This window comes from Harpegnathos saltator, unplaced genomic scaffold, assembly GCF_003227715.2.
Source record: "Harpegnathos saltator strain DR-91 unplaced genomic scaffold, Hsal_v8.6 scaffold806, whole genome shotgun sequence".
In the NCBI taxonomy this organism is placed as follows: domain Eukaryota; kingdom Metazoa; phylum Arthropoda; class Insecta; order Hymenoptera; family Formicidae; genus Harpegnathos; species Harpegnathos saltator.
Window position 1 is genome coordinate 88,961 of NW_020230656.1, and position 13,021 is coordinate 101,981.

Genomic DNA, 13,021 nt, shown 5'->3' on the forward strand with positions numbered 1-13,021 from the left:
ATACACATTTTACTCTCGACAATATTTTTCTCACATACACAAACACAGTCGACAATCTCGTACTATTTAACAATATATTCTATCAGCCATGTTACAGAATAATGAGATAAAATGAATATAATATATATAGCATACATATCACATCATTCGTTGGTATCAAAGGTTATAGAATAAACTTTTGGTTTTATCGAAAGTGATAATCAATGTAAGATTATAAAATGTACTTCTGCGTCAAAGATAGTACGAAACTGCTGCTCGAATGAGTTACTGTTCGTTTATCATAATTTTTACAGGAAACTTGATGTGCAATTTGTAAGGTAAAGAATACACACAAAACGTTCATTAAATTAATTGTTGTCAGTTATTTTTGCTTTAGATAATTATTTACCAGCATACCGGACCAGCAATCCACTACCAGGTAACATGAAGTTCTTCACTTTGGTATTATGCATTTCATCTTTAATTGGTGTAAAGTGTCAAATCATAACCCTAAGTGGTATATGGAATGGAACTATCAATGGCTGTGGTAAGTGCCACAAGATATCACTTTTGCCAAGAATTAACTTGCCATTCTTTTCTTCCTTTCTTGGCTCATATATTGGCCATATGGCACAACAGTACATTCTCATATTGTTTAAAATTATAGTAAAAATATTTTCTTTAGATGAAAGTTTCTCTAAAGGATGCAACAGTGGTAAGTTTAGAGCTTGATTTTATTAATACTTAATATACATGATCCTTTTATAATTTTTAACATATCTTCCTTCATATTTTTATTCATTAACTGATTCCATGATTATTATGCTTCACAGACCTCAGATTTAGTGGGACTGTTCCTGGAGGAATTTACACAGATTTGTACATGGATAACATAATAGAGGACAATCTACTGGGGGCGAATGATATGAATAATCGTTGGGTCGGGAATCAATCTGTGACCTACACTAAAGAATTCATCGGTAAATTCGAGTCAAAGACAAAGCTGGCAATCTGGCAATTGTAGGAAGAAATTTAAATCGCACGTTTTTTCAGTGAGCAACGATTTCTTGACACCTTCTCCAACATCACTCTTAACGACCATGCAATCGGCGAGACTTCGAATATGTTCCTGCGGTATACCTTCGATGTGACGGACCACATTCTGGTGAGTAGGTTGTGAGCGGACGTGAGAGTACACGTTCCGATAATGCACATCGTTAATTCGGAATTCGCAGGAAGGACAGAATATACTGAGAGTCGCGTTTCATTCGGCTGTCAAAGTGGCAGAGAACTTGTACAATGAGCAGAAGAAAAGCTACATCGTACGACCGGTGTGCGTACCTAAGGAATACAATGGGGTATGCCACGTGAACCATATACGTAAGATGCAAGCCAGCTTCTCGTGGGATTGGGGCCCCGCTTTTCCCTCAATCGGCATTTGGTAATTAGGAACCGACTTTTTTACCTATACTTCGTCCATCCTCCATGTGTCATATGAGAGAAGTTTACAGGAAGGACGTCGAGTTGATTCCCGTAAACGACATAATGATGAACGACGTCACAGCTGATATATGCAGGGAGAATGACGCCTGGCACATTCTCGTCACGATATTCCTTGAGATAACGCAGAGCAGAAGCAACGAGGCTCAGAGCATCGTCGTCACGTCCGCATCGGCTTTGCACATTTCGCATGACAAGGTCATCAGCAACATTAGCGAAATTAGGCTCGACACGAGCAAGAGATACGCGAATTTTAGCATCCAACTTACGGTGCCTGTGGTAAGCGCAAAAACATTGCGGAAAATGAAATCTTTGTCGAAATTTACGTCACTTACCCTTCAAATGGAGGACGCTTACTCTCCAATTGATTTAAACCTTATTTCTAGAAAAATTATTTTTCCATTTTATTTAATATCATAAGGGTCTTTATCTAAACAACATTTTATTTAAGTATGTATTTAATCTGATTTAAAGCAAAAATTAATCCCATGATACAGTCTGACTATGCTTTCCTTCCGCAGGATGCCGTTGAAACTTGGTGGCCGAATGGCTATGGCAAGCAACAGTTGTATACTCTGTCCACTACGGCGACAACGGTTTACGATGTATCGCAGAAAGAGATCCACGTAGGCTTCAGGACGGTGGAATTGGTGGAGGAACCACTGGAGAAGGGTCGAAGCTTCTACTTCCGCGTGAACGGTGTGCCGATTTTCGCGAAAGGCAGCAATTTTATACCAGCCAGCATCTTCCCGGAATTGAGCGCGAAGGAGGAAACCATCAGGCACTTGCTGTCTTCCGTCAAGGAGACACACATGAATATGTTGAGGGTCTGGGGCGGCGGGGTCTACGAGTCTGACTTGTTCTACGACTTGGCCGATGAATATGGCATCATGATCTGGCAGGACTTCATGTTCGCCTGCGCCATGTATCCCACGATCGACTCGTTCCTGAGGAACGTGAAGGAGGAAGTGGTGCAGAACGTGATACGTCTGAAGAATCACCCGAGCATCGTGCTCTGGGCCGGCAACAACGAGAACGAGGCGGCACTCTATGGGAATTGGTACGGCACCGGCTCTGCTGAGATATATAAGACGGATTACGTGAAACTTTACGTGAACTTGATAAAGAGGGAAGTGGAGATACTAGACCCCACGAGGCCATTCCTCGTCTCTAGTCCGGGTAATGGAGTGTACGAGGAGATATATAATTACACGGGAGTAGATCCCTACTCGAATATCTACGGTGACGGTAACGTATCATTGGAATGTGTAATTAACACTCATTAATATATCAATTCGCCCGCGAGGAAGAACAGATTTCATAGCTTAAAACTGTGCAACTCGTCGGAAAGTTTGCGAAGAAATGCGACGATAGAAGTAACAAAGAAGAAACGAAAGAATAGAATAATTCTATTTAAACTCTTTTCCTATGATTATCGTACATCATTATCATTAATTTTGCGCGATCTCGGTAATTACAGCATTAAACATTCCCTTCCAGTTCATTATTACAACTATATAAGAAACGGATGGGACGTCAGTCAATACCCCCGAACAAGATTCTGCTCAGAGTACGGATTTCAATCTTGGCCGTCAATATACACGGTAGCAACCGCCGTAGAAACAGCAAGAGATTTCGACTTGGACAGCGAATTCGTCAAACACCGACAACATCTGCCAATGGGCAATCAGTTCATGAAACTACTGATCTCGCAGAACTTTGTTGTGCCGCAAAGTAATGACAGCTTGAGAAATTTTGCGAATTACGTATACCTTAGCCAGGTCAATCAGGCAGTCTCTATAAAGATAGAAACGGAAGGATACAGGCAACTCAAATCCGAGGTGAATTCTGTCAGTGAGGGCATGACGATGGGAGCTCTCTATTGGCAATTGAACGATGTCTGGCAAGCACCCTCATGGTCCTCCATAGGTATAATCAAAGGCACCGATACTTCAAAATTAGAACGAGAGAAATTATTCTAGAGAACATCTCAACGAAATTTCAACTGTAACTGTGCTTGTTCTTACTCCGAAAATCCCTTTGCTTTGTACTTGTAGATATTGAAGGTCGTTGGAAAATGCTTCATTACTACGCCAAGGACTTTTTTGCACCCATCATTGTTACACCCCGTTTGATGAGCTCCGATGAGCTCACGATATATGTTGTATCCGATCGATTGTACTGGCTGACGAATTGTCAATTAGATATTCACGTTTACAACTGGAAATCTATGACACCCATATACACAAAGTCCTACCACAACATCATCGTGGTACATTGACAGTAAAGTTCTCATACACGTGAGCTATATACATGTTCACAGATTTATATAGACTATATTAATATTTTCAGCCACCGAACAAAGCCGTACGAATCACAACCTTCTGGTTCGATGTATTTCTCTCTCAAGCGGGTTGTGGCTCGTTTCAAACCGCCAAGAAATCTTGCGTAGTCACTTTGTCGTTCAAGGATGAATCCAGGTCTCTAATCGCACCGGTTAATTATGTCTATCCCACCGCCTTGAAAAATGTGGATATAGCAGTGGCTAATGTCACCGTAAGCAAACCCATTAATACAGCAATTAGTGTAGCAATTGCGTTCGATGTGTTTCTGTGTCACAAAATCAATTTAAGGACGACGTTCTTAGAAAAACATCACCACTGGACGCGTAACTTTTCTTTCAGACCTAATAATTTTATTCAGATTTTTATTTATTGACTAATTTACCTCTAGTAAATATTTAATATTTACTGGTGATATTTAATTAATTTTCTTCCAGATGAGAATCGAGAATTATTTACCTGGAAAAGTGTTCAATTATCCGGATTTCAAAGTTATATTAACGACAGACAATATAGCGCTGTTCGTCTGGTTAGAAGTGGGCAACATACGCGGTCGTTTCTCCGAGAATGGTTTTCACATGTTCGAGCAACGGAAAGAAGTCATTTTCCACGCCCACGAAGCGACCACGGTGGAATTGTTGCGCGACAATATAAAAATGACCACATTGTCCGGTATTTACAATGCACAGGAAGATTTGGCTGATGACGTCGGAACAGAAAATGCACATTAATCGTGCGTTGACATTTAAAGCTTCCTCCTTATGTGATATATTACATACATGTTGTACGAAATAACAATTTATCTAAAGTATTGAACTCTCAAGAGTGCTGAAAAGATAAATTCTCCCAAAGTGGAATCAGAATGTTGTTTCTTCTCAGGCTGTTCTCGATGGAAAATAATTATCAAAATGCAAATAAACCTCTAATCCAATAAGAAAGACAAGCATAATTACGGCACCGCCGATTATCATAGACAACAAGTCAGACATCGCTTTAGTTACTTTATCTCCTCCTGTAATTTGGAACTTGACACACGCGGCGTAACGTTGAGAAAATTTATTACTACAATCTTTGGCTGGTATATACACCTTTCTTTGACGTAAAAAATAACATGTTAGATCTGTGAAGTTAACGTTGTGTCGATATATCGACATTTGTTTTCTTACACATACACACACAACCAAATACAACTAGTAAATAATTAATAGCTGGCAACTAGTACAATTATTACATGAATTGAAACGATACATACATATTGCAACAAAACATGCGTATCGTCACCGAGAAACGCAACATATAAAAAATACTATTCTATATAATAATTGGTAATGGGGCATACATAAAAATACATAAAAAAAATGTATGAGAATTACGAAAATCATGAGACTTCGTAGAAAAGTTCGTGACTTGATCTGAGATTCGTTGACAGAAGAAACTTGAATATTTCATCCAAGAAAGAAAATGCTTATAATAAATAAAGAAATATATTACTTCAAATATGCGCGCGCGTGTGTGTATTTTTTTAAGTTTAATAATAATAAACATAAGGCTGAGATTCCTCCTTAGGTACAAATAGCAATCACATTGCACGCATCTCATCACATAGAATATACAAAGCGCAAGTTGTATCCGCATCGTACGTGTCTATATGTGTCTAAAAGCCGGTTGTTCCAATATCTTGGTAAGTTAACTATGGTATAGTTATATCATATGTTTCTGTTTTTGTCTAAATTAAAGGAAAAACAAAGATAAATATAAAATTTAACTATCAGTTAACTTAACAAGAAGTTGGAACAACTAGCCTTAAATGTGTATGCGCGCTCAATATAGCGTTTATCGTTATACAACGAGAAAGCCAGAGCTATGCCAGTAGCTCGCGATATTGTATAGTTGAAGTATTAGTCTTATTAGAGCGAATAAGCGTAACGTTATTTGGACTCGCATCATGGCGTCTCGAGGTACACCGTCCTATTTTCCATGGCGGACGATGGCGAGTGCAGGTAACGTCGACTCATGTTAATAGCCACCATGATACAACAGAGTAATAGAGGACCGAATATCGCTCCTTCCACGCCTAAACAGAAGATCCCGCCTGCTATCGACAGGCCCGTTAAATAAGGATGCCCGCCACTAAAACGGTAAATGGGGTATGTAAACGAGAAATGCGGATTGTTATTTTTTTAAATTATTTCTCAACAAAAAAACTTGCTTTCTAAAAGTAACTCGTTGCTGTTATTCGTTACCCGCTCAAAAAAGTAACCGGTTATTGTTGCGTCACTTATTTTGAAAAATAATTCCATTGCTGTTCTCTCAAAGAGCCGTTACAATTTTTGCTACTTTTCTCATCATGTTTTAAGCAACGAGCAATTTTGACCTGATAACAAGCATTAATAAATAATGCCGTTACCGATTCGTTGCTCGGCAGAAAAGGTAACTTACAACAACAACGGCGTTTTAAGCAACGAGTCACTTTCAAGCATTTGCAAAAGATGCATCACCGCAAGGCGATTACCCTTTAATTTCCTTGTAGAATTCCGTCACCACGATGTTGCACGGTAGAAAATGGAAGAGGAAGAAGAGGATGGCGATCATTGAGCCACGGGTGAACCACAGTTCTACGGTGGTCGGGATGCAGGCGAAGTATGCGTCCAAGAAGGGCACCGCGCCCAGCATAGTCGCAAAGGCCGACGGCAAGTAGACAATCTTCACTTGGAACAAGTTGTGTATGAACCATGTCCACATGCCAAAAAAAGAAGCAAGCTTGAAGGTAGCCGCGAATACCTCGATCACCGCCTCTTGCAGCGCTACGGCAAACCTGGACAAAGCGATCTCACTGCTTCATGTGCACCTTCCACTCACGAGGAGTAATTCGTCTCCTTTTCTGCAGAGCAGTGTCGACTAAACGAATTTAACATTGACTCTGACGTATCACACGCCAACTCACCCTTCTACGTGCGGCGTGCTTGTTAAAAGTAAATGTTCTCATAAAAGTTTGAAGACAATCTCTTCTACAAGCATGTAATAAGAAGTGTCGACGCGATACTCGGAAATTTACCTGTGACAACTAATCGGGCTGTACGTCGTCGTCAATTCGATGGGCTTGTAAGTCTTATCGCTGGAGCTGAGTAAATAGAACAGAGTCGTAAAGAACACAACCTGAAACGAAGGATCTCCTGTACTTTCTCCCTTCCTTTCAAAATGAAATTAAGACAAGCTTCACAAAGCACATACCGTGCTGAGTACGAAATTAAGGACCGCCGATCCGCTCATGAGCACGACGTAAAACAGCTCTGTGAAAATCGTCAGTATAATAGACATGTTACCTCTGACGATACTCCAAACGGAATCGAGCACCGACATTAAGATACCGATATTCTCCTTGACGAAATTTTGTATACTGGTCATGTTGAACATCTCTGAAAAAGAAAACGTTAAACGTGGAATGTTCGCACGGCATTCCACGCGTGTGCAATTCTTCGAGATCAGGATGCCTTACGCAAGGGTGTCTTCCCGATGCTATCCTTCAGGCTTTCCCAAGCGTTATACGCGGATGTGATATCCACGGTAGGACCAATGATATTGTCGGTCTCGTTCGACATCATCCACGCTTGGTAGAGACGGTCCCAGAGCTCCAAGACCTTCTTTTCTATCTGCTCGGCTTTTGCTGGCTCCAAATCATTCATGAGACGTCGAATCTGAAATTACGGGTAAGAACCGGTAAATAATCATTAAGGTTTTAAGGAAGAATGAGGAAGAGAGAATCTTACACCGTCCGATATGGCAGTTCGTCCGTAGGTGTAAGCATTGTCCAGGACGCTGTTGACGGATTCTTCCCACTTCTCCGGCACCCAGTCTATGTCGGATTTGTTCATGAAGGAGTTGAGAATCTCTCCCGACACCTCAACCAGGTGTAAACCTTCTGCATAGACCTGGCGAAAGTGGAATCAGGTAAAGAGAATTGCGAAATTGGTAAGCAATTGGTAGACAGAAAGAAGCATGTACGAAGTATAGGCGCAAGTTCTAAAGTTTGAATTTATACCTGTATAGTGATGAAAATAGACGCGCAAGTGGTGAAGATGATAAGCCCGAGTATCACGGCGATGGTCGCCACCGCGTCGACGGAACCCTTCAAGGTATCCCTAACTTTCTCGTCCACAATGACGAGCATCTTATAGAGGCCTCTGATGTTGGAGGGTAAAAGCGCCTGATGACGTTCCAGACACCACGCTTTGACCGCTCCTGCCATCGCGTTGTAGTGCCTGTATATCGTGTCCCAAAAGCCGAAGTAACCGCCTAGCTGTTTGACGATGTAGTAGGCCACCGGGATCACTAAGATGTGCGTGATCCACAAGTGTTTCCAGAGGAGCATACCGATACACGCGTATACCGCCGCATACATGTACTTGTCGGTGTCGACCTTGTTGTCCTGTATGTCCATCGACGTCCGGAACTCAGTCTTCAGCTTGCTCAGCAAATAACGGTCGCGCGGTGACGCGAAATATACGTTGTATCCGGGCCAAAGTTTACGAGCTAGCCTACTGGTGGACGACAAGCCAGTAGCGTCCGTATCTAAAGACATCGACTTCAAGCCGAGTTTCGTCATAGTAGGAGTAAAGCTCTCTTTTCTTGTGACATCGACGGGCTCTAGTCTCTTCGTCTCCTCTCCAGAAGGAGCGGTGCTCGTGCTCTCTTCCTCTGGAATATCGTTCGCGTGCTTTTCGCTCTTCAATTTGGCTACTTTCTCGTCTTCTTGCGAACTAGCCGTTGGATTATTTATCAGAGCTAAGCGTACGGCCTCCGAGAACGTCAAATGTCTATTGTTGTCCAACACTTGATTCTCCATGATCGACAATACCTCGTACACGAATCCTATAACGCACAAGATTTGCAAGACAGTGAACACGTAGACTCGGTAAGTGCCGGCTCCGCTCGATAAGTACATGCTAATAATGAGCCATATCACGAAAGACGTATAGCAAAATCGAACAGAGTTTGTAGGTGTCCAGTAGATGTATAGAATCATCAGGTGCCCGATGAATATTGTGGAGACCTACAAGATGAAACCCCATTGAGCCATTTGGTGATATATTATGGTATTTTTTATAGTATAGGTGAATATGTGGAATATTAGCAATATTAGCGCTTTAACTAATAAATAGGCATTTGGGCAAATTCATCACCGACTAAAATAATCGAATTTAATATAAACACAGCATGAATTACCGTATAAATATTGCACGTCATAATGAAGAACTCTGAGACAGCTGCAAACGCACAAAATATCTTGCAATCCAGGCATGTCATTACAGTAGGGATATAATGATATATGCCTAAAACCATCAACAGCAGTAGCAACATCCCAATGATATATTTGACATTTGCCCAGAGGAAGGAACCCAAGCGTTCAGAGACATTATCAAATATGTGCACAGGCAACAGACTTATGTTAACAATCAAAGGAGTGTGCGATGTTTCCACTTTGGTGAACCATGACTGCACCGTTGTGGCTAATGAGTATTTGAATGGGAACAAGACAGAGCCACATAGTAGAGCCCAGATTAAAGGCTTGAGGAAGGGGCTCAATATAATGTAGAGGCCGTATCCTGCTGCCAAGGCCAGGAACAACATGAAGAGCGCGGCGGCATTATAGATTCCCTGCTTCAGACCTTTTTCATGACCCGCACTGAAACCTGACAGCATGTTGAGCAGGTTATCCATCGGAGAGCGCGCGTTATCCATAATATATAATTAATTAGAAATGATAACCCATATACTTTTGGGTGCACTATTTAATTCGCGTTTTGAATCGTTCCCGACATGTGTCCGTGGATGCGAACGACGAGAAAGCGCATCTCGTCGAAAAAAGCGGGGAAACCCGTTTTTGCGATGTACTCCCTCAACACATTCAACTAACACTGTTGAATCAGCTGATATCAGGACTAATGTAAGGCAGTGATATCAGATGCAATACATTGCGATGCTATAGGGCATGCGTGAGATGACGTCGAGCCATAGACATAGGAATATAGGGACAGAGCATAGAGTTGCAGGAGGATAACCATTGCAGGACGGTGCGACGAGGTAAACTGTGCCTAAATCTAATTGGTGGTTGTGCCGTGTGTAAGTATTTGATACATACATAGATGTGTATGAAGTTGTGTGTGAAATTATGAGAAAAAGACATGCATAACCTCTGCAAAATACTGTCAGTGTAAATAGTTCTTATCATTTTGTTACATTTACTATTTGCCAGTAACAGCCAAGTCGTTGCATCACACGCTCTGAATATGCCCACTATTGTAGCCAATGAAACTTAAGCCAGCGGCACACGGTGCTTGTTTTCGTGCTGGATTGCTTGCTGGATAAAAATACTGCGTTCTGATTGGTGCATTTCCATCCATCTTCGAAAATGTACCAATCAGATTGCAGTATTTTCATCCAGCAAGCAATCCAACACGAAAACAAGCACCGTGTGCCGCTGGCTTAAGGCACAGTCGCCCCCCGCATTTCAGCACAACTTCCCTCGCCTATCTTACGGGTTAAGGGCAAGAGCACAGGCTTTTGCATAACACATAATACATAACGTATAAGAGAATAAACCAATTAGTTTTTTTCATTTCCCTCCTCAGGACAAAAATGAAGAACTCTGATTGGTTGATTCTCTTATGCGTTGAGTATTATGCGTTATGCAGAAATCTGTGGTGGTACTACATAATTTTATAGACACAGAAAGGCGTAAGCAAGAAAAAGAAAATAGATAAGACAGGAAAGTTGATGCTTATAATAATTCGTACTACCTAATAGCTTTTCTATGACAGATCGGGAATCTTCGGTTATAAAGGATTGGCCGCGTTCAGTAGAATAAAGTGATCAGAGAGCGCTTAGTGATTATTGTCTGTGATTGGAACATTCTTTTAGATTCTTCATAGACCCAGAAGTATTTACCAATCAGGAGCGAGATTCAATGGAAAATCTAGTAATGTTGTCCAACTGTTGAGTCTGCTGAATGCAGCCATTAGCTGCATTCAGAAAACACAACGGTTACATAACGGTTGAGTAATTCGTCAACGTTATTGGTCTGAATGTAAGGATCTAACAGTAAGGACCAATAGTTACTAAGCGCTCAGTGAGCGCTTTGTTTTCTGAACGCAACCATAGGCATAGAGCTCTACGTCTCTCACGCATGCGCTGTAGCGTCGCAATATATTGCATCTGGCATCAATGGGTGCATTCAGTACTACAACTGCTCACTGAGCGCTAAGTGAGCTCTTGCATCTGATTGGTGTATATTTTTAAATCTAAAAGAATATACCAATCAAATGTAAAAGCTCATTGAGCGTTCAGTGAGCGGTTGTAGTACTGAATGCACCATGGAGGTAGGAATATCTGGAGGGAGCATATTTCTCCGGTCATGAAGCCTAAGAGGAAAGGGGAGTGTAAGTCTATTGTAACGTATATGAACTACCAAGATGGCGACAGCAGTGACGGTGATTACATGGAATATCTATTGTAACGTCTTGGAAATACAACTTTCACATGAATAAAAATAATAAATTGAATTTGATGCATTGTGAGAAAAAGTAATTTCAGAGAACAAAAATATAATCAATTTATGTATGGTTTATTATGAAATATACAAAACGTATGACAAAATAAAAATTGCATTATAAATATAATATAATTATAAAAGTAAATTATAATTTTATAATATAGTTATAGTTATAGACTATAACGCATGTCTTACTTTTTATTAACATAAAAGAAATATAAATGTAAACGCAAAAACTACCAGTAACACAATACAATGTTATAATTTTCTACTCAAGATGTAACTGTTACGTAGGATGCACATTATGATATTGTATAATTAGAAATTAGAACATGAGTGTAATGTTACTGTTAGTTATTGTTTACTAGAATTATTGTCCCTTAAACAAAACTATTTTGTTAAATGCTTGCCTTATACTTATGTTATCACGAAGTATATTACGCCCTATAAAATGTAATCTTATTTTAATATATTTAGAGGCGATTGCTCTCATAAAATGAAACACATGATTTTCTAAAATTGTTTGATCACGAGAATGTTCTTCTATATTTGAGAAAATATTTCTATTTTCAATGAGACGTTGCAAAACTTGATTCAAGAGATAAATTTCTGTAAATTTTTTTTATAAACATTTATCGCCACTTTCACGCAAAGCTAAACGAATTGCAATTTCAGCTTTAGTACAAATTACAATTACATCGTGTGAAGGCAATCTTAAGCCCCCACGATTTTTAATATTAATTAAAGAATATTCGATATGTGTTTCGTTGCCAGTAAGAGCTTCGATACAAGTTTCACAATGTAGAATTTTTTCTAAATGTCTTACAACAAAACCTGCAATATAAGCTATAACTCTCGTTGCAAATTCTGAAAGCGTTATTGTATCAAGCAAAAGAGGTAAATTTTCGTTGCTATCTTCATGATTGCTATCATCTATTACTCGTGATTTCGGAGTTGACTGATTTATTATAGTTGCAGAATTCGCAGAAACATGTAGTATTGAAATTATTTCTAACGGGATGCAATTACCAGTTGCTGTCTCTGTGATCTCTGTATGGACAAGAATTTTTTTATAAGCGGCTTTAAATTGCCGAGCCGTCGGGTTATTGTTAGAACTTCCATGAGCTCGTATAGAGCTAAATAACAATTCAACGTGATCTTGGTTAAATTTATAACCTGGTATATATTTTAATACGTCTTGACTAACAACTAAATCTTTATAAAGTATTGTTATACTTTTGATACATATCATAAAACCGAGGAATGCACATTTATTTTTAGAATAAATCAACAATTGACCATCTGTCTTTCGCAATTGTGATAGGAAATTATAGCCTTCTTTTAATTTTTCCAAAATTATAGAACTATTGTTTTTATTTAACTGTTGTTTGAACCCTATCTGTTTCATGTTCCTCGAATTTAAGATATCAAAAAGATCATTTATTATTCGTATGAATCTTATCGTTGGGGCCGAATTTGCAAAATCTGTATATCGTAAATCATTTTTACAAATTTCTAATGCATCAGCTACAGAATTACTGAAGATTTGCATTGCGAGTTTTACTTTCATTTTTTGTTTATGGTATTGTATATGACGCGTTCTTAATTTATTACCCAAGTGTAGACTTTCCTTAACTTGAATGTCATTAAG

General features: G+C 39.7%; 2 protein-coding genes across 3 annotated transcripts; one reads left to right on the forward strand and one right to left on the reverse strand.

The window, feature by feature from the left end:
* Positions 1 to 210: 210 nt before the first annotated feature.
* beta-Man (beta-mannosidase) lies at positions 211 to 4,659 on the forward strand. Its single transcript, XM_025306836.1, is given in 11 exon segments — positions 211 to 317; positions 392 to 526; positions 665 to 694; positions 813 to 1,144; positions 1,215 to 1,420; positions 1,491 to 1,758; positions 2,001 to 2,727; positions 2,980 to 3,408; positions 3,537 to 3,751; positions 3,832 to 4,035; positions 4,259 to 4,659. Coding segments are annotated over 10 exon segments (2,808 nt in total). The 5' UTR covers positions 211 to 317; positions 392 to 423; the 3' UTR covers positions 4,553 to 4,659.
* A 203-nt stretch (positions 4,660 to 4,862) lies between these two features.
* On the reverse strand, positions 4,863 to 9,797 carry LOC105190695 (transmembrane protein 245). 2 transcript variants are annotated; one of them, XM_025306837.1, is made up of 9 exons: positions 9,045 to 9,797; positions 7,861 to 8,871; positions 7,589 to 7,750; positions 7,318 to 7,516; positions 7,053 to 7,237; positions 6,877 to 6,977; positions 6,766 to 6,783; positions 6,334 to 6,636; positions 4,863 to 5,951 (listed from the first exon to the last, which is right to left on the reverse strand). In XM_025306837.1, the coding sequence occupies exons 1-9, from the start codon at positions 9,558 to 9,560 to the stop codon at positions 5,765 to 5,767; spliced, it is 2,682 nt and encodes an 893-aa protein (XP_025162622.1). In that variant the 5' UTR covers positions 9,561 to 9,797; the 3' UTR covers positions 4,863 to 5,764. The 2 variants fall into 2 exon arrangements, with proteins under 2 accessions (XP_025162622.1, XP_011151880.1); XM_011153578.3 differs by lacking the exon at positions 6,766 to 6,783.
* Positions 9,798 to 13,021: the final 3,224 nt, after the last annotated feature.

Excerpts from the sequence above, each read along its gene's own strand:
- LOC105190695 (XM_025306837.1), bottom strand. The coding sequence starts at position 9,560 with ATGGATAACGCGCGCTCTCCGATGGATAACCTGCTCAACATGCTGTCA. Across the intron at positions 6,978-7,052 it reads TTAATTTCGTACTCAGCACG|GTTGTGTTCTTTACGACTCT; the intron begins GTATGTGCTTTG and ends CCTTCGTTTCAG. Across the intron at positions 5,952-6,333 it reads TTCTACAAGGAAATTAAAGG|TGGCGGGCATCCTTATTTAA; the intron begins GTAATCGCCTTG and ends TTACCGTTTTAG.